This window comes from Mandrillus leucophaeus, unplaced genomic scaffold, assembly GCF_000951045.1.
Source record: "Mandrillus leucophaeus isolate KB7577 unplaced genomic scaffold, Mleu.le_1.0 Scaffold29, whole genome shotgun sequence".
Taxonomy (NCBI): Eukaryota; Metazoa; Chordata; class Mammalia; order Primates; family Cercopithecidae; genus Mandrillus; species Mandrillus leucophaeus.
The window spans coordinates 3454766-3476630 of NW_012103031.1; the positions used below are offsets into that span (position 1 = coordinate 3454766).

The 21865-nt window shown below is 49.4% G+C and overlaps 1 protein-coding gene across 1 annotated transcript in view; it reads right to left on the reverse strand.

Moving 5' to 3' along the window:
- Positions 1-1380: 1380 nt before the first annotated feature.
- LMTK2 (lemur tyrosine kinase 2) overlaps positions 1381-21865 on the reverse strand; it is an 89961-nt gene continuing 69476 nt past the window's right edge. The window contains exons 10-14 of the mRNA XM_011985810.1: positions 20136-20285; positions 16463-19400; positions 7606-7738; positions 7129-7371; positions 1381-5534 (exon numbers count right to left, since the gene is read on the reverse strand). Of these exons, the coding sequence (XP_011841200.1) occupies positions 5506-5534; positions 7129-7371; positions 7606-7738; positions 16463-19400; positions 20136-20285 (3493 nt within the window). The 3' untranslated portion in view covers positions 1381-5505. The remainder of the gene's footprint in view (positions 5535-7128; positions 7372-7605; positions 7739-16462; positions 19401-20135; positions 20286-21865) is intronic.

The following is a 21865-nucleotide window of genomic DNA, read 5'->3' on the forward strand; positions in this document are numbered from 1 at the left end:
CCGAGATAGCTTCCCCCCATCCGTCTCTCCCCATCCTCCCCCTACAGCCTTCGCAAGACAGCCTGCGTCCCCACCTCCCCTACTCCCGTCCCCCGACAGCCTCCCCACAACCTGCTTGTCCCCATCCTCCCCCTCAATTTCCACCCGCACCTTCCCCACTCGCCTACCCCACATCTGTGCCCGAGACAGCCTCCCCCCACCCGCTTTCCCCGACCCTCCCCTCGACACAGCACCCCCGCATCCATGCCTCCCGCGGCCCTCCTTCCCCGGCCTCTCCACTCCTGGCGGGGCCCCGGGCCCATTCCGCGGATGGGGAAACAGGTCCCTGGGAGCAGCCGGACGGAGGGGCAGCCCCGGTTCAGGCTCAGCACAGAGCCCAAGTCCCAGGAGCACTCCGGGACGAGCCGCTCCGCGAAAACGCCGGCATCTCCCAGGGGCTCCCCCGCCCCGCTGCCCGGGATGTTTAGGGGAACCTGGGGCTCCTACGGGCTGGGGGCGGACCCCGAGTTGGGGGTGGGGAGGCTGTCCATGGGAACGCCTTTTTTTTTTAAGACGGAGTTTCGCTCTTGCTGCCCAGGCTGGCGAGCAGTGGAGCGAGATGATCTCGGCTCATGGCAACCTCCGCCTCCCGGGTTCAAGCGATGCTCCTGCCTCAGCCTCCCGAGTAGCTGGGATTACAGGCATGCACCACCACGCCCAGTTAGTTTTTGTATTTTTAGTAGAGACGGGGTTTCTCCACGTTGGCCAGGCTGGTCTTGAACTCCTGACCTCAAGTGATCCACCCGCCTCGGCCTCCCAAAGTGCTGGGATTACAGGCGTGAGCCACCACGCCCAGCCAAAGCAGCATCTTGCTCAGGGAGGGACCATTCGGGGCTGCTAGGGGTGTGGTGACTGTGAGTGTCACGCTGGCTGGCAGGCCAGAGCTCCACACTCATGGGTCTCGCTGCCCTGTCTCAGTACTTCTGGGTGGGGACTCAGAGGGGCCATGGTGGGGTGGGGTGGGGGACCAGGGGGTGGGCACAGAAAGGCTGGCTTGGAGCCAAGGTTAGTTCTTCTCTTGGCCTAGAGCTCATTTGAGGCTGGGCCAATCGAGGTCTTTGGAAATGAAAATGCTTCCGAAATTCATGAGAGTGCAAAGGCATGGATTATAGACATGCTTCAAGGGGGCACGAACACTAAACAGGTTTGGTTTTCCAGTGGTGACACAAAGCTTTATGTCCTCAGGAGTGCGGGGAGTTTAAGTCTGTCCCAGCACACAAGCTCCAAAGGGACCAGGGCAGGGGCCCCGGGCACAGGCTGTGGGCGCTCCCAGCAGGGCAGGGCCAGGACACCCACCCAGGTCCTTGCACATGGACAAAACATAGAAGAAACGCGGCAACAGAGTTTATAAATATATAACTATATTTATTTTGAATATTAAATAGTTTTTAAATTACAAGCAATTTATTGAATCACACTATGCATCAATATACAGTAAAAATCTTACAATTTAAAAATGTACACAATTTAAACTGGAAGTTCATTGACTGTTATATTGCCGGGGACCTTTTTTGCCTGTGTTAAAGAGACAGCAGGGAGGCCTGGGGGATGTGACGGCCCCCTACATCCTCCTCTGCAGACGGAATCCCACGGTGGATCCATACACCAGCCCCACGATCAAGATCCCGCTCAGCCCACTAAGCCTGCGCGCTTCACCAGCACGTGTCCACACCCGTCCAGCTGATCTTCACAGGCTGCTGGTAATTCAATACTGTCGACGCATCTTTAAGAATTTTTTTATAGATGAAAGAGAATGTTCTTTGTTAATAAAGACTTGAGCCAACCCCATTGCTACTTAGGAATATCATTTTGGAGATTTCCATCGGAAGTCACTGCGTACACCGATTCTTTTTTTAAGGCTACTTCTCATAAGGCTCACGTGTTGAAGCCACTCTAACAGAAGCCCAACCTTTGGCGTCTAACCCTTGGTTCACTTCTGAATTTTCAGATGACGGGCTGAGTCGGGGAAGAGCAGGCGCTGCCCTCCTTCCACCGGGGCCCTGGGGACAGACATGCAGTAGGTCCTTAACTCTACAAACACCCTACGGGGAACAGGAATAAAAGGAGGGGTTCCGAAAGGCCTTTTACAGCAGCAAGACATACCAAGACTTTTCTTAGATAAACCCATTTCTATAGAAACGATCGAACCTGTACATTTAAAAATAGCGCGAACGCTGTTTGCAATTCGGCTTGGTCGAGCTTTCTGCACCCTTACGGGGAATGGCTTCTTGTCCAGACACACGGGCCAAGTCTCAGAAGGGATTTGGGGAGCACTTTTTCTGTGTTGCCCTTTCTGGCTTATTGACAGGGTCATTTGAAAAGACAAATTCGCATCTAGCTAGGAAGGAAATGAAAGCTAGATTATTTTTGTTATAGGATTTAAAATGTACAAACTCCACCAAAATAGGTCTAATTCAGATTGATTCTGGGTTGCTACCCATAGAAGGCCAGAAAATATGCTAACCTTCCCCCACATCATCCAGAGAACGCCACTGATTTATTTCATTGCACAACTTATTAGAACAAGTACGTTTTGAAAACCCACCACTGATAACCAACTTATTAGTTAAAAAATAACAAAACAAACAACAAAAATCTGACCTGAACACAGCACATGCTGACATTTCAAAAATGGGCTGGAATTTTTATTCTACTTAGATTTCCTGTGTATTGCTTGGATTTCAAAAAAACATGTTAACCCACGTGTTGATTATAAATATAAAATCTCGCCCCTCCATGCAACACCACACTAAGATCCACCACCCCCCCAAACTCAATGTATAAAATGCTTTTTTGGCAATTAATTATGAGTGACTCAAAATAAATAAAAATGGGAATTATGAAAATCTTGTTTTTTTTTTTTTTTTTTTTTGGAGACAGGGTCTGGCTCTGTACCCAGGCTACAGTACAATGGCATGGTCTCAGCTCACTGCAACGTCCATCTCCTGGGCTCTAGCCATCCTCCCACCTCAGCCTCTCAAGTAGCTGGTACTACAGGTGCACACCACTATGTGCCTGGCTAGTATTTCTTTTTTCTTTTCTATTTTTGTATTTTTAGTAGAGACGTGGTTTTGCCATGTTGCCCAGGCTAGTCTTGAACTCCTGGGCTCAAAGTGATCCGCCCGCCTCAGCCTCCCAATGTGCTGGGATTGCAGGCGTGAGCCACTGTGCCCAGCCAAAATCTTAATCCTAGTGGAAAACTGACAGCCCCAGAAGGTCAATAAATTTACTCGAGGCTGACACTGTATAACACGACGACAGATTCCATGGATCTGCATGACTTTGGTCATTAAATCTGAACTGCTTAAACCTGCAATTGAAAGTAGTATAATCACGTCTCGTTTCTCCTCAGCCAAGACTAATCTTAGATGTAAAAACTGAGAAAACTCAGGAAGTCCCCACAGCAAGAATTCAGTCATGACAATTTTGGCAAAATCATCTTCTAATGCCCTGTTAATTACAAAAAAAAAAAAAAAAAATACGCGCATCCCGAGAGCCAGCGGTGCTCCCCGCACAGCCCAGGCGGGCACCGCGTCCACCCCATGCCTAGACAGGAGGGGACTCTCTCCATCCTGAACTTCTTGCTTTGGAAAGTTATTGCTTAGTATAAAAAATGAGAGGAGTGGGGCGCAACTGGCAATGAAGGTCATTTGCTGTGCACACTCTGGCAACGTCCACCTGCATTTTCCACTAGGACCCAACTTCCTTCCGTGTACCCCAGGCGGCCCCTGCATGGGTCTGGAGAGTGCCCCAGGTTGCGCTGGAGTCTGGAAACGTATCAGCACCGGAAAATATGTGGGGTGAAGAGTGAGTGTGAGGGGATTGCAGGCCCGAGGACCCCCGAAGGAACGGGTGCCTCCCCAGCACGGCTGTGCTGCACCAGCCACGGGGGACTTTTTATGTCAGAGCAGAACTCAGGGAGGGAGGCCTGAGGTCGCCCATGACCGCTGGGGCTCCTGCCGACGTGATGAAGCTACACTGGGAGCACTCGGGCCCTTTCAAAGCCAGAAGAGAACCTGGGGCTTAATGTAGAACGGAGGGTCCGTGAGATGAGTCCCGGGCCACGCAGGACCACCCAAGTCCCCGATCCCGACTATGTGTCAGCTGCTGATGCTCTGCCGTCGTCCCTTGTCTGTCCCCCTTCACAGCTGCAGGATGTGGTGTTATCTCATCCCACGCAGATAACCTGAGACTGGCCAGGCCCAGCTGGACGTGACACGGAGCGGCTCGGAGAAGATTCGGCTGTGGAGTTTTTTTAAAGCTCAAGTCCCCGCCACCTGACGTGTCCACGCATCATCACCTCAACCCGTCCTCCACAGCTGGCGTGCTCTGCGGACATGTGTCTGCCTGAGCTCCCCGGCTTCTTGCAGGAAGGACGGGAACACGGAAGCTTCCCAGGAGCCTGGCCTCCGAAAACCAGGCAGAAGAGCTGCGCGGAGGGAAGCGGTGCGGCGGCCCCGTGCGGGGTGCAGCTCTCCCGACCCGCCACCCAGCAGGTCCCCAGGGATAGGCCAGGTCCATCTGAGGTCTGGGGCCACAACCTGCCGGTTTTTACCAAAAGGGCTTTAAAAAGTGGGACCTGGGGTGGGAGAATGACAAGGAGAGGCTGCAAGACCTCTCAGCTCCTCAGAGAGAAGCCTCATTTGCTGCAGGGAAGCCGCTTCATCAAGGAGAGACAAAAATGCATTAGATTCCATCAACAAAACAGTGGTATTTTGGACTCACTGAAAATATTTCCTATATGAACATAAAACATTAACATTCAGAATCATTTATCATTTATGAAAGAGTACCATATGTACAATCCCAACAATCCTAGACACAGTAGAACACTCAAAATATTTAAGCTTTACAAGTACCATGCAGCGCAAACTATAAAACAGAAAAAAAATCAAACTAGTGGATAGCATCAGCTTGACCTGCCTCATTTTCCTTGAATAATTTAAGATTCTGTACAACAATGGAGACTCTCAGAACATTTATCCACAGTGCAATTACAGAAAGCAATTCGTGATTTCTCTAGAAATAATAAATATGGCTCACTGGTGACCATTCCCCTCGCGTGTCCTCTGTGGTGCCCACACGTGGGCCGGGATGTACAGGCGTGGACGCAGAGACGCCCCTGTGGAAAGCACACACGCGGCGCGCATAGCTCCACACACGCATGCACACGGAGGCTGCGCCCCTGCCTCCCCCGACGGCCAGCGCGGGAGCACTGCCTGGGAGGCCGCGGGTGCCTGGGGCACCGAGGGATGCTGGCTCCCGGACACAGCCTCGCTCCCCACCTGGGCTCCCGAGGGCCCCGCCTTGAACGCAGCTTAGAGCCGTCTCCCTCTTCACCTCTGGATTCTTCCTCCCAAGCTCGTATCAGCAAATGGCGAGTGGATGTCGCTGCTCGGGCTGAGGGCGCAGGGGCGCCGCTCCAGGGGAGCAGCCTCGGACCCGAGCGTGCGCGTTGGCAGCCACCTAGTCCTTTTCTCCGTCTTCGCTGCTTCCTGTTGAGGAGAGAGGAAGTGAGACGACAAAGCTGGAGTTTTAAAATGATCAGACAAGAATGGCGTGGACGGTGTGTGCGCTGCACCACGGGAACAGAAGCGGGTGCTTTGAGCTCAGCACCGCCTGAGCCGCCCTTCCTGTCCTTTCCTTCAGAAGCAGCAGCTGCCCAACGCTCCCACCAACACATCTGCTAGGCTCAAATGCCAGCTGGGCGCTAAGGGTCAGGGTGCAGAAGAAGTCAGCTGGGATCCACACATCTGCCCCAACACACTGGCAGGTAGCAGGTGTTATCTAATCGTCACAAATGAAGCCTAGCGCCGATGCAAACAAAGCCTCTTTGTATTCCATATTTATTATTTGATCTGTAAACTTCCAATCAAAAAATGAGCTTATTAACCTTTATCTTTCAATCTAGTGACAGGGAAAGAAGGCTCCCTACGTTCAGATACCTCCACTTCAAACGGCCCCTGCCCATTCACCCCACCCTACCCCTGCGAGCCACACCAGGACCAAGACTCAGTAGCAGGCCGGGCGCGGTGGCTCAAGCCTGTAATCCTAGCACTTTGGGAGGCCGAGACGGGTGGATCACGAGGTCGGGAGATCGAGACCATCCTGGCTAACACGGTGAAACCCCGTCTCTACTAAAAAAATACAAAAAACTAGCCGGGCGAGGTGGCAGGCGCCTGTAGTCCCAGCTACTCGGGAGGCTGAGGCAGGAGAATGGGGTGAACTCGGGAGGCGGAGCTTGCAGTGAGCTGAGATCTGGCCACTGCACTCCAGCCTGGGCGACAGAGCGAGACTCCGTCTCAAAAAAAAAAAAAAAAAAAAAGACTCAGTAGCAAAACCAGCGTTCCAGGGGCAGCACCAGCGGGCGTGTGGGCTGGTCCCAAGGCCAGGGGTCAAGTGTTCTTACGAGGCTGCAGAAGAGTGGGTTCTCTCTGGGAAAGGAGAAGAGTGTGGAGGGGGACTATGCAGCCACAGGAGAAAAAGAGGAGACGGTGCACAGCCTGGGCGTTTCTGGGACCAGAGCCCCTCTGCCTCGGCCTGGCCCCACAGGGTGGACAGTAACGAGCCTGAGCGTGACCACGACAAACAGGCAGGGGCATGGCCCCGAGAGCACGCTCAGGATGCTGGCAGTGTTATTTATTTTAGAGACAGGGTCTTGCTCTGTCACCCATGCTGGAGGGCAGTGGTGCAGTTACAGGTCACTGTAGCCTTGAACGCCCGGGCTCCAGCATTCCTCCCACCTCAGTCTCCTGAGCAGCTGGAAGTGACGGTGCACACCACCACACCCGGTTAATTTTTTAGTTTTTATTTTTTGTAGAGATGGGGTCTCACTATGTTGCCCAGGCTGGTCTCACACTCCCAGGCTCAACTGATCCTCCCACCTCAGCCTCCTGAGTAGCTGGGATTACAGGCAGAAGTCACTGCACCCAGCTGATGATGGGAGTTTAAAAAAAACGAGTTTGTAATCGACTCAGCAAATGTGAAGAAGACATGAGATTATCAAGCCTGCAAGACCACCGTCTGCCCAGCTGCAGCGCCCCACCCCCAACCCCACACCCCCAAGCCCCGGCACGTGGCGCCTCTCACCGCCCTGCTCGATGTCCGAGTCGGTCAGATGTGTGAGGGAAAAGCTGGCAATGTTGGCGGGAGAGATGGAGAACCGGGAATAAGGCGCCGAGTGCGGCCAGCTCTGCTCCGTGCTCCGGGCCGGTGGTGGTGGGGAAAAGTACTTGGATGTCTGGAGAGAAGGCTTGGAGCTGAGCAGGTTACTTGTTGTCTTTGACATAAAAGGATCTGGGGAGAAGTCATCATCCCACTCAAAGCCGCCACCTAGAAATAAAACACAAAACCCCACTCTTTATCACCGCGCGATGAGGCAGAGGGGGAGGCTCTGTGCAGGTGCACCCTGCGGGTCGGAAGACAGCCCGGCCCAACTGGCAGATGGCAGCGCTGTGCCCATGTCAGGGGGGCGTCATTAAAGCAACATGGTAAGTTACCCTCAAAAAACCTTTACATGACTCAATTTTTCAGTTTCCCTTAAAACTAGTCAATGACGTGAAATACCTTCTTCGTCGGTGGAGCTTTCGGAGTTGATGCACCTGCTCAGGTAGGGAGAGCCTGAGGCCGGGGCTGGGCCACTCAGGTCAGGGCCGCACGCCTCTCCTCCACAGGGCCCCAGCTCTTTGGTTGGGGTCTCCTGAAAAGCCAAACAGAAACTCCCGTCAGCAAAGGCCTGCTCACGGGAACCCCATGTGACCGCTTCCCCACTGACAGGCGCATCGGACTGACAGACTGAGAAGTGAGCGTCTCAAGACAAGGGCGGCTCCGGGCCTGGGAGGACAGACAGACACAAGGCCCTGTCACTCCCTCGTCCTGCAGCTCTGACCTCGGCAGAGGCATGAAGCAGCTCTCTGAGGCTGCAGAGAAGCGCAGAGCAGCAGGCAGGCGGGGACGAGCGGCAGCACTCAAGATGCCACCCGCCAGCACCAAGTGTGTCGGCTTCTCCTCCACAATCCCCTGCCTGGACTCAGCTCAGCCCGGGATCCAAAGTGGGCACCACCCTGGACAGAGTGCTCCGGGAGAAGCCCTTAGTTCTGGCTTCGGAGCAGGAAGGGGGTCTTGTGATGCTCAGAAACAGAAGGGAGAAATTCCAGCTTTCTTCTTTTCTCTGTTCTCTTGCTCTCCAGTCCCAAGCAATCCCGGGGCAACAGCTGTCTATAATCCTGAGGACCATAAAGCCTCCACTCCACTGGAGGACTGTGATCCCGAGTGGGAGGGGACCCTCACTGGGTTTTTCCCCTTCTGTCCTCCCACTGCTTGGCTCCAGATGTGCGTGCAGTTGCAGGAAGTATGGCGCATCGTGTAACTAAAGCCTCAAATTTCTAGCTAGGGGATCAGAAAGGAGAGGCCCAAAGAACTGCAAGTATCAGGGACATAACAGAAGAGGGAGGAGCTGAAAAAGGTGACCCTATGAGGCTGTTGGGGGGCTCCTGCGCTTACCCCGGAGCTGTGCGTGGTAGATCTGACTCTGAACACACCAAAGCTTTGAAAATGAACCTCAGGGGAGACCGGGGTGGAGTGCGGGGCACACACATGGGGCAGGTTCAAACAGCACAGCGAAGGCTTTGAAAGGGGAACTGGGAACTGACACTGAAACCACAGCCCACAGAAGGCTACTTGGAACTTGTGGCCTGCGCCCACGGGGTCAAGGCCTGCTAAGATAAAAATATCAACATTATTCACAGCATTTAAACACGGCACAGACTGCCTAACATGATAGGAGGATCCAAAAGCTAAACTTATTTTGCATTCAAAAAACCAGGAACACCTCGATTTCCCTGGGAAAAGACAATCAACAAGTGCCAGTGTCACGGTGCCACCAATGTTGGAATTATCTGAAAAGGGACTACTATAAAAATGCTCCTACAGCTAAGGGGAGACACTTACCATGAATAGAAATAGAGAAAATCTTAGCAAAGGAACAGATGATAAGAAGAATGACAAAAAGCCAAATTCAGAAGAGAAAAATATAATAACCAAAATCTAGCAACTCAATGGATGGGCTCAACAGCAGAATGGAGATGACGAAGGAAATCATCAGGGACCTTGAAGACAGAGTAACAGAAATCACCCAATTCAAACAAGAGCAAGAAAAAAAAAACCTGGAGGAAGACAGGACTAGAGCCTCAGAGCCTGTGAGACAGGACCTCAGAGCCTGTGAGACAGGACCAGAGCCTCAGGGCCTAACCCTGAAGTCCCAGGAGGAGAGGAGACAGGAGGTGGGGCAGAAAAAGTACTAGAAGAAAATAATGCCTGAAAACTCAGATTTGGTGAAAGATACAAAACTACAGATTTAAGAAGTTTAACAAAACAAAAATGGGATAAATACAAAGAAATTAGGCCGGGCGGGTGGCTCACATCTGTGATCCCAGCACTTTGGGTGGCTGAAGCAGGAGGATCCCTTGAGGCCAAGAGTTCAAAACCAGCCTGGGCAACATAGTGAGATGCTGTCTCTACAAACAATTTAAAAATTAGCTAGGTGTGGTGGTGCACGCCTGTAGCCCCAGCTACTCAGCAGGCTGAGGAGGGAGGATTACTGGAGCCCAGGAGTTCAAGGGTGCAGTGACCTATGATCACACCACTGTATTCCAGCTGGGTGACAGAGCAAGACTCTGTCTCAAACAAAACAAAACAAGACACACACACAAAGAAGTCCACCCTCAGATGCACCATAATCAAACTGTTGAAAGCTAAAGCTAAAGATCTGAAAGCAGCCAGGGATAAAAGATGTATTACAGTTCGAGCATCCCAAATCTGAAGACCAAAAATCCAAAGTGCTCCAAAATCCAAAACCTTTTGAGCACTGATATGGCGCCCACAGTGCTCACTGGAGCACTTATGATTTCAAATTTTCAGATTTAGGATGCTGAACTGGTGAGTATAATACAAATATTCCAAAATCTGAAAAAACCAGAAATCTAAAATGCTTCTGGTCCCAAGCATTTCAGATAAGGGACGCTCCACTTGTACTTCTAGGAGAATGATCTGAGTGACTGCAAATTTCTCATGAGAGACCGTGGAGGGTGGAAGGAAGTGATACATTTTTAAAATGCTGAAAGAAAACAATTATCAACTCAGAATTCTATGCTCAGAGAAAATAGGCTTCGGGAATGAGTGTGAAATAAAGACAGTCTTAGACAGAAAAAAACACTAAGATAATTTATTTAAAAATAAAAGGAATCCTACAAAAAAATTTTTTTTTATAAAAAAGAGAGAAAAGAAAAGCTAGTTAAATTTCTTTAATTAGAAGGGAAAGGGTCCCAGAAGGAAACCTGGAACATCAATAATGAAAAACAACAGAAGGACAGGAAGCCCTCCAGATCAGAGAGTTCCACCTCCTCAGAGTCAACCAACGAGGACAGAAAACATTCAGAAAAGACAAATAAGACATAACAGTACAACAACAACATAAATAATACAGTATAACAACTATCTTCATAGCATTTACAGTGTATGAGGTATTACAAGTAATCTAGAGATGACTTAAAGTCTGCAGGAGGATGTGTGTAGGTTATATGCAAATACGACGCCATTTTATATAAAGCACTTGGGCATCCTCTAATTATGGTATCCAAATTATGGAACCACCACTTCTTGGAAACCAAGGGACAACCCCAGAAACGATCTCAATAGAGATCAGTGACAAGACCGCCCGTGCATAGCCACACCTGTGCATACTAAGTCCTGCGGTTAGCCTTGTGGAACCCACATATACCAAAAGTCAGCCCTCCGTATCTATACACAGGTTCTACATCCCGAGAATACTGTGTTTTCGATCTGTTTTGGGTTGAAAAGAAGCCATATTTAAGTGCACCCACAGAGTTCAAACCCATGTTGCTCCAGGGCCAACTGTAAAATACTATTCATTTCCTCTTGAGTTTCTTAGAATGTGTTTGATGACAGAAAGTCAAATGTGTTGCATGTCTGAGGGGTTATCAATGTACATGTATGCAACACAGAAGAGCATGTCAAGATGAGGACGGAGGGCAAAAGGTCTGAGTGACAGAAGGGTTTCCACATTCCATCTGAAATATGCAAATATAGATTCTAAGTAGATTGTGAGAAGTTTAATACATACATTGTAACCCCCAGAACAACCACTACCAAAACTACACAGAGAACAGTGTACAAAAAAAAATTGAAAAATTAAAATGTAACACTAAAAATGTTCAATTTATTAAAAAGAGGAAGAATAGAAATAAAAATAGAACAAATAAAATGGTATACATAAATCCAAAATATATATAATTTTATTAAATGTAAATGATCTAAACATACCATTAAAAGGCAGATTTTTCAGAAGAGTCTTAAAAACCCCACGTAATTATAAGATCTACAAGAAACTCATAAATATAATGATACAGGTAGATTAAAAGTAAAAGGATGCAAAAGATACACCACACAAACATTAACCAAAACAATGTGGCCAGGAGCGAGTGGCTCACACCTGTAATCCCAACACTTTCGAAGACTGAGGCGGGTGGATCGCTTGAGCTCAGGAGTTCAAGACCAGCCTGGCCAACATGATGAAACCCCATCTCTACAAAAAATACAAAAATTATCTGTGTTTCCTGGTGTGTGCCCACAGTCCCAGTTACTTGCAGGGCTGAGGCAGGGGGACTGCTTGAGCCCCGGAGGTCAAGGCTGCAGTGAGCCAAGATCATACCACTACACTCCAGCCTAGGTGACAAAGTGAGACTCTGTCTCTGAAAAAAGAAAGCTGGAGCAGCTCTGTGAATATAAGACAAAGGAATACGGAAGGACATTACGAAAGGATAAAAAGGTCAATTCAGCAAGAAGATATCATCATTCTAAATGTATATGCACCAACAGAGCTGCAAAATACAGGAAGCAAAAATGAACAGAAATGAAAAGAGAAACAGATAAATCTAAAATCACAGCTGGAGCCTTCAACAACCTCTCAAGTATGTAGACAAATTGACAATGATAGAGAAGAACTAATACCATCAACAAATTAACTCTGACATTTATAGAACAATCCACTCACCAAAACCAAAACACACACTCTTTCAGGTACATGTGGAATAATTCACCAAGAAAGACCACATCCTGGCTCTAAGATAAACCTTAACAAATTTAAAAGCATTGAAACCATATTAAATGTGTTCTCTGCCCATAGTTGAATTAGACTGAAACTTAATAATGAAAAGATACGATAAAATCTCCAACTCTCAGAAATTAAACAATATACTTATTCAACAATTATTCAACAATATATTAACCGATTATTAGTAATTATTAACAATATATTAAACTATATTATTCATCTATGCTCCCAAGAGGAAGTCTTACAAAAAACTTTTTGATCTGAATGAAAACAAAAATTCACACATTAAAATTGGCTGGGTGCAGCTACAGTAGTACACAAAGGGAAATTTATAGCATTAAATTATTAGAAAAGAAGAGGCCAGGTGCAGTGGCTCATGTCTATAATCCCAGCACTTCAGGAAGCCAAGGCAGGCAGATTCACCTGAGCTCAGGAATTTGAAACCAGTCTGGGCAACATGATGAAACACAAAATACAAAAATTAGCCAGGCATGGTGGTGGGTGCCTGTGGTCCCAGCTACTTCCGGAGGCTGAGGCAGGAGAATCCCTTCAGCCTGGGAGGCAGAGGTTGCAGTGAGCCGAGATCACACCACTGCCTTCCAGCCTGGCGACAGAGTGAGACTTCGTCTCAAAAAAAAAAAAAAAAAAAAAAAGGGAAAAGAAGTAAGGACTTGAATCCTAAGCTTTTCCCTTAAGAGTCTAGAAAAAGTAAAATAAATTCAAAGCAAGGAGAAGGAAGGAAATAATAAAGACAAAGCAGAAACCAATGAAATAGAAAAGAAAAAAAAATCCATGAAAACAAAAGCAAATTTTTGGAAAGATCAACGTCAACAAGTCTACATAATCTCTTCCAAACACTATCAGAGAAGGAAATACTTCCCAACTCATTTTATGAGACCACCATTAATTACTGATAACAAAACCAAAGACAGTGCCAGCAAACAAACAAAACACAAACCAACCAAGAAAACCTAGGTGGAGCCCACGAATGTTACTCCTCAAAGGTGGAGAGCGGGAGCCTCGCAGACAGGCTCTCTCACTCTGCCGCCCAGGCTGGAGTGCAGTGATGCAATCATAGCTCACTGCACCCTCAAACTCCTGGTTTCAGCAACCCTCCGGCCTCAGTCTCCTGAGTAGGTGGGACTACAGGTGCGTGCCACCACACCTGGCCAATTTTTAAAAAATGGGTTCTTCTTATGCTGCCTAGACCAGTCTCACCTCCTGGCCTTAAGCAACCCTCCTGCCTCAGCCTCTCAAAATGTTACGATGATGGGAGTGAGCTACTGTGCCCGGTCTTCAGGGCTTGTTTACAGTATGACTGATGAGGCTGGAGGGAACTCTGTCGCGCTAATTGCAAGTAAGCATCATTACCCGCTACTTTTGTCTCAAGAACACTGTGCAACTGAGGAAAGACATCGCAAGCGCTAACAGTTGAACGCGATGCCAAGCTGTAGATTTTAAAGGTGCATGCAAGAGACGGCAGGGCTCAGCGGTGAAAAGCTCGGTGCTCAGTCCAGGAGACTCGAGTCAAGCCCTAGCACTGCTACTCACTGGGGCCAGACCCTGTGCAAAGTCTACCTACTCTGAGCCTCAGGGTCCTCTCCATGAAGATAGTGACAAACACCCCCACATGGGGAAGCAAAAGAAGACTCAATGTAGAATAATAACTCAATGCCGGCACCCACAGACTGTTCACCAGCCTTTACTACTTTACACAGTAAGCGCTGGTTAACTATTTGCTGAACTAACAAATAGTGATAAACCAAGAAACAATGCTGCCCAATCCCATGAACACTCAGTTAAAACTCTGGAGCAAGTACTTCAACAGCTTAAAAACGATACAACTTCAAAACCAGCTCATTAAGAACGAAAGCAGGAGCGGGAGGAAACCCTCAATCCTCAGCCTGAACGCTTGGTGGCTGTCGCTTCAAGGCACGCTGCAAGAGACGCATAAGCAAACAAATTTCAGATCATCAGAAAGATTTTCCTCATTTTCTTCTGGCCCTGACCCACCTTCCGACTCTCTCTGACACTAACTTCCTTGTCAAAGCCTCGCGTCCATTAAGCATGTCTAGTATTTGATCTCTGTACCTTCCATCCCGTAACTAGTGTGCCCTTGTCACAAGTCTTCATCTTTTGCAATTCTGCTCTGTCTTCTAAAGCAAGAAAAACTTAACATCCTCCACAGACTTGTGCAAGAGGCCCACGCTCTGCGGCCCCAGGGAGCTTTCTCCGCACGCTGCTTCCACTGGGGCCACGTCCCTCTCACTACTCCAGCTACCCCCAGGCTTTCAGGAAGTGGGGACAGCGTGCTCCCTAGCTCCTACCCGCACTGCTCACCGAGCACAGTTGACAGTTCCATACCACCTATAGATTACCCCATCCACGGAGAAATGCATCGATAATCCCAGTTCACAGAGATGGGGAAGAAAGGGCTACGTGGATGCATTGAAAACAAAACACAAACCCGAGGGGCCAGGTGATCCCTTCTCCCTTCCACTCTTACTAGAAAACGGCAGCTTGTTTTCCCAGGCTCCCTGAGCTCAGAGGCTCCTGAGTTCGAGATCTGCCTAGGAACCACCTGGGGAATGAAAAGAGAAAGGCGGCCTCTTGGCCCCTCTCACAGATTCAGGCTCAAGAGGTCAGGCTGAGCTCAGGAGGCTACTTTTCTTTTCTTTTTTTTTTTTTTTGGAGACAAGGTCTCACTCTGTCACCTAGGCTGGAGTGCAGTGGTACAATCCCGGCTCACTGCAACCTCTGCCTCCCAGGTTCAAGCAATTCTCATGCCTCAGCCTCCCAAGCAGCTGGGACTGCAGTCTTGCCTACCATGACTGGCTAATTTTTGTTATTTTTAATAGAGATGGGGTTTCACCACGTCGCCCAGGCTGGTCTTGAATTCCCGATGTCAGGTGATCCACCCACCCTGGTCTCCCAAAGTGCTGGCATTACAGGCATGAGCCACTGCACCCAGCCTTACTTTTCATTTTTTAAACATCCACCTCCCCACAGTATATGCTATAGCTCAAATGTGGGTGATTTAATGATTTTTAAAGAAACATCATAAAAACCAAAGTGAACAGCACACAGAGGAACAAGGCATAAAGTGACATTCAACAGACGCAGCTCCCGGGGGAGGAGGTGGAACAGTGCCCAGATCTGCCATAGCCATGGACCCATGAGGGATGGTGCCACGCAGGGGCTGAGACCAAGGTCTGGGTTCCCAGAACGGGGCGAAAGGGAAGGCAAGCAATGTGAAGGAGACGGCGAGGACTCCTGCGCCTTCTAGAAGGTGAGGGGACCCCATTCTCATGTCCCACCACTGAGCTCTCCCAACAATCCAGCTGATTCAAGCAGCAAATTCAAGCGCTACAAAGAATAGTATGAAAAGGCCTTTTTTTTTTTTTAAAGCATACTTGAATTATAAGCTGTTACATTTTTAAAGGAGCCTAAATCCATGCCCACTCAGCAGTGCACACTAAGCCGCCTGCTCCAAAGCAGGGAAAGAGGACAGGTCAGGGGACAGAGCAGAAGGACCACAGACACTCCTGCTGCGTGTCCCACCCTCCAGGCACCCACTGCAGGGCTTCTGGTCGGCCCCTCTCCTGAGCTGTCTCCAGGGTTGCACGCCAGCCACGGTTCCAGGCTTGCACCCAAGTGGTAGGTCCTACTGCCAAATGTCAGGCTCTAAAAATTGGAGGCTGAGTGCAGTGGCTCGTGCCTGTAATCCCAAAACTTTGGGAGGCTGAGGTGGGAGGATGGCTTGAGCCCAGGAGTTTGAGAGCAGCTTGGGCAACATAGCGAGACCGTGTGTCTACAAAAATTAAACAACAATAACAAAACCTTAGCCAGCCATGGTGGCATGCACCTGTGGGCCCAGCTATTATGGAGGCTGAGGTGGGAGGATCGCTTGAGCCCAGGAGTTCAAGGCTGCAGTGAGCTGCAATCGCACCACTGCATTCCAGCCTGGACCACAGAGCAAGGCTGTCTCAAAAGAAAAATAAAAAGCAAAACAATAAAAATTTGGTGTGTAAAGGGTGACTAATTTCAGGAAGACTCCAGTAGAAGACCCAGGAAGAATATTTGCTCTTTCCCTTAATTTAATACGAATTCCCTGCACAAATGACATTTCTGCATATTCTTAGAACTGTAACCAACCCCAAATGACTTTTTATGAGTAATCACAATCTGCTGCCTCAAAACGGCAACTAGAAAACAGACTACACTCAATTTCCTAGCACATTTTGGAATCCTTATATGGATATATACAGAAAATGATTTAGAGGGAACAGATACCTGGTCAAACAGGTAGACTGTGACATCATTGAAAAACGTGACTGCCTTCTTTTCCTTCTTCCAGTCCTCAGGCAGCGGATCGGGGGCTCCGGCCGCCGTGGGCTTCAACAGACTCCGCAGGTGCCTCCCGTCCTCATTGCTGAGGATGACGGGCACGGGGTGCTCGGTCTCGTCCTCCGACTCGGAGCTGAGGCTGTGCAGGTTGAAGGCCCGCAGGTCCTCGTCCGAGTCGTCGCTGTTTTCGTCCTCCTCGTCCGCATCCATCCCGTCCTCCGAGAGGTCGAGCATCCCCGACACCCCAAGTTTCCCCAGGTACTTTCCTTCGATGTCCGGCTCCTTCAACTTGGGGCCCTCGGAGTGGCTGGACAGGGACTTGTCCACTGCAGAACTGGTGTAGGCAAGGAGTTCGTTCGTGTTGGTCCCCGTGGAAGCAAGGGTGCAGGGGCGATCTTCCTGTGTCTCGAAGTCATCGCCACTGCTAAGTTCTGAGTTCAGCACACTCCAGGGACTGCTGGCCTCGTCTTCCGTGGGATGGACCTGCTGGGAAACATCAGTCTGTGCTGGCTCCGGTGTGGCTCTTAATTCCAGATCACCGGAGTTGTGCAAAGCAGACAGACAACTTTCATCTGGCTGGCTCTTTCTGGCTTCCAGGCAGCTATCCTGGGCACCAGGACTTTCCTCTGGGAGGACAGGCTCGGGCAGGGGCTGCTCCTGCACCAACACCAAGGCGGATGGGGAGGTTCCCGGGACCTCCTCAGACCTTTTCTCGGGCTCAGAGTCATTGTCTGAGAAGTATGCAGAGTCTCGGTATGAACCCTGGGAGCCAGCTGTGAATGTCTGAGGGGTCACTTCTGTGCCTCTGTGACCATCGCCGGCATCTGAGATGACAATGACTGGGTTGGAAGGCAGACCGCTGTGGCCACCATCGCCTGCGGTGGCTGGTTCTGAGTCTGAGGTGCCCTCGGGGGCGGGATGCAAGGTCCACTCGGGAGACTCCAAGTTCTCTGTTTCGTAGCCACTGTCTGCCGGCTTATCAGGCGGCATGAGTTTCTGAGGAGAGTGAGATCCTAAAGAGTCCAGCAGCGCTTCGTGGACGTCCACTGACTCCAGGGAGTCCGGGGTTTCCAGGGACGGCTCCGAGGCTGGGAAGGGCGCTGACAAGCTGTCTTCCAGGAGGCTGTCCTGACTGGTTGAGTCCGAGGAGAGGGCGGACACCAAGCCTGCTTCTTTCGCTGTGTCTTTAGAATTGAGCTGATTTAAAGTCTCCACAGCCTTCAAGTTTTTCTCTAGCTGGCAATGACTGGGATGGTCTTCCAAAAACCGTTCATTGTGTAATTCCTGTCCCAGTTCCGGGAGACTACTCCCCACACTCACCCTGCTGGCAAGGATGTCATCAGCAGGAACAGAGTCACTTTCGGTGAGTCGCAGGGTCTCCTCACCCTGGCCAGGAGAGTCCTGGGACCTGCCATCGGTCGAGAGAATTTCAACCGGGACAGTCACAGCATCTGGACTGAGGTCCTGGCAGAGACAGTCCTCCGCGACAATAACATCTAAACACGTGGGCTGGGTTTCTCCCCGTGTCGGGAGTGAGTCTGGGGATACCCGATGGGGCGTTTCTTCTGTTTCGAGGGAGGTAGGAGGTACCTGCACTTCCGGGGAAGACTGCAATGAGGTGCTCAAAGTGTCACCTGTGAACATGACATCTGTGTCGTCACCCTTCGTGCTTATGCTTTCCTGCAACAAAGACAAGCCTGGCTTATTTTCCACAAACTGAAGCTCAGTATCTAAAGAGTTTCTATGTGACGTTTCTAACATAGCTTCGGTAAAACCAGCATTCTTAAGTTCTGTCTGAAGATCATTTATGTGTTCTTTGCTGGACAATGAGCCTTTTAGTAAGTTTTTCTCTTGAAGAAATAAAAAGTTTTCTGACAATTCTTGAACATTCAATGGATCAAAATTATCTTGGTGTATAAGATTATCTGATAGGCAGAGAGGCTCACTGTCAAAAAGTTTACGGGGCTTTTCTTTCTCAAAGTGGCCCATTATGACTGACTCTTTGGGGTTATCCAAACTGGAACTTAAAGTGGCAGGTTTAAAGTCGGCTTGAACTCCATTTAGTTCCATTAAGTCGAATATTTTCTGGTGACTGGGCAAATCTTCTGATTTGTCCAGATCATTAAATATATTGTTGAAAGGGCTCTCGGGGCCACTGGTCACGTGTAAGTCCCCCGGTAAGCTAGAGTCTTTGGGGTCTGTACTGCTTTGGAAGAAGTCCTCATCTGTACTGGACTCCTCAAGTTCAACGTTCCTGAGCGCCGTGAGCTGGGGTGGTTCAGGGCCAGTCCTTTCTGGATTATCCATGTCAGTTGTGAGCAGCGCTGGCGGGTAATCAAGCTCCAAGTTACTGCCACTTTTTTCTTCTAACTGGATATAATAGTCACTTCCAACAGAAAGGTTGTGGGCATCAAAAACAGGAACCACTCCAGGGGCCCTCAGAGGGACATCCTGGCCGCTGTCATCTTGCTTTCCGGGCCCGGGATCTGAAAGCGAACTCTCAAAAACTTCAACTGGATAGAAGATGCTCGTGTAGGACAAGGCTTCGTCCAGGTGGCCCCGGCTGCGCTCATCAAAGTGGTCGTGCTTAGCGGCCTCCCAGACATACTCAAAGCTCAGGCCCTGGCTTGTTTCGGTCACAGTGAGGACTTCCTCCATTTCACGACCCAGCCGGTCCCTGGCAAAGTGGTCGAGAATTGGGAATGCAGCATTGTTGGAGGAGTCTCTGCTATTTGTGTTCGGCTTCAGAGCGTTCCACTGCTGTTCAAAGTCGACCTCTGAGTCCCGCTGGCTCTGCAGCCGCAGGTAAGTCAGCAGCCTGTGCACATCTTCTGCCGCGGGTCTCTTTTCTGGTGACAGCCAACAGAACTGTAAGACTTCATACCTGAGCAGCACATGACAAGCAATCAGTGGAACCATCACGAATCTTTTTGTTTTGTTTTCGAGACGGAGTCTTGCTCTGTCACCCAGGCTGGAGTGCGGTGGCATGATCTCGGCTCACTGCAACCTCCACCTCCTGGGTTCAGGCAATTCTCTTGCCTCTGCCTCCCAAGTAGCTGGGGTTACAGGCGCCTGCTACCGCGACTGGCTAATTTTTGTATTTTTGGTTCAGATGGGGTTTCACCATGTTGGCCAGGCTGGTCTTGAACTCCTGACCTCGTGATCTGCCTGCCTTGGCCTCCCAAAGTGCTGGGATTACAGGCATGAGCCACTGTGCCTGGCCGAATCAGTTAAAAATATCAAAAGAGGCCAGGCACCCTGGCTCACGCTTGTAATCCTGGGGCTATGGGAGGCTGAGGCAGGAGGATCACTTGAGCCAGGAGTTCAAGAACAGCCTGGAGAACATAGTGAGACCTCATCTCTACTTTTTTTTCTTTTTTTAATACAAATAAATAAATAAACAATATGAAAAGACTTTACAAGGACCCTAAAGCCAAGTCAACACCCTAAACATTTCTACACCTTTGTCACTGCCAACCACATTAAGTAGTTCAGCTCATGGTGAGGTCATCGTGAAAGAGGAAATGAAGAAATACAATATTTGGCCCACAAATTTTGTGTTTTGGGGACACTTCACAGTGAAGATGAAACAGAACAGGTGGAATGTGAGGCTACCAACCATCTATCAGAGTAGGGCTGCTCCAGCTGGGGCTTCGGGAGCTTTGTCTCTCTCTCTCTAATGACTTGGTTGAGGACGTCTAAGTTGGAAAGGTTTGAATACGGCTGTGCAGCATTGTCAAAAAGCTCCCAAAGTGTCACACCCAGGGACCTGTTGGAAAAAGAAAACGGTTGTTTCTCTCTCCTTTTAGATGTTAAATTCTTAACACTCACATTTGTTATATAGCCAGTAATTTTAAGGACAAGGTGTGTATTGAAAAGATTAGTAATACAATCGTTCTTTTGTTTGTTTTGTTTTTTTGAGACACAGTCTCACTCTGTCACCCAGGCTGGAGTGCAATGGTGCGGTCTCCACTCACTGCAACCCCTGACTCCCGGGTTCAAGCGATTCTCCTGCCTCAGTCTCCCAAGTAACTGGGATTACAGGCACCAGCCATCATGCCCTGCTAATTTTTGTAATTTTAGTAGAGACAGGGTTTCACCATGTTGGCCAGGCTGCTCTCAAACTCCTGACCTCAGGTGATTCACCCTCCTTGGCCTCCCAAAGTGCTGAGATTACAGGCGTGAGCCACCACAACCAGCCAAGATCGTTCTTTAATCTCAAACCAATAATCAGCACAATAGTGCGCAAAAAAAAAAAAAAAAGTATTTCTGTTAAAATGAGGAAGCCCATGCCTCCTATTTGCTACTGAATACTACCCTAGACGTTTTGGCCAACGAAAAATGTACAAAACAGAGATAATAGGTGTAATTATGTGGATGAGATGACTATCAACTTTTAAGTACTCAACAAATTATTGGAAAGACCATCAGCATGTTCTAAAAATTTGGCAGAATGGCTGGAAACAAGATAAATACCCTGAATTCCGATTTTTTTTTTGGTAGAAAAATACACCTATTAACAACAGTAGTAAACACCAGAAAGCATCTAAAAGGAATCTTTACACGGGCAAGACAATGTCTGAGACCCACAAGTTTGGTTTGAGTTACTCCTCAGTATCGTGGGTTTTGCTGCCATTCTGAAGGGATCACCCAACACGCTGGCAGCTGTCTGTGTGCCAGGAGAGGCCCTGAGGGCTGACTCACCACAGCCCTTCTCAGTCCCAGCCCAACCCTCTCTCACACCCCGGTGCTCTGTCCCCATGGAAACAGCCTCTGCTGGCTTCCTGGGTCAGATGAGCTGCCTCTCGTTTCCTCCACGAAGTCTCTGCATCTCCTCCCCACCACGCACTGCCTCCGTCCTGCACTTGTGTCTCCTATTTACTGCCATGTTCCTGAACCTGACTCTCATCTGTGTCCTCTGGGAAGCCATGAACACACACACTGGTAGGTCAGGTCCACCCCTAAGGATGCTGAGTGGGTAGATCCAGGAGTGGCCTAGAAAACTCTCTTTTTAAAAAGCTCCCCAGTGATTGTGATGTCCAGCCAACCCTGCATGACACACCCCAAAGAACGAGGAAACAACTACATTTTGACAAAAATCACTAAAGGAGAGCACCAGAGCACGTCCAAGGAGTAACAGGGACTCAGGAAACTCAGGACGGCCACAGCGAGAGCGGAAGGAAACGCCTGGCCTCCGCCACCCCATCCCTGGAAGGGGCAGCCAGGAACCAGGAGCAATTTTCTCTTCCAGGTAAGGGCAAGTAAGAGGACCTCACTGTGCACACCTACATCCTCACACTGCTCACTGTGCACACCTACATCCTCACACTGCTCACTGTGCACACCTAC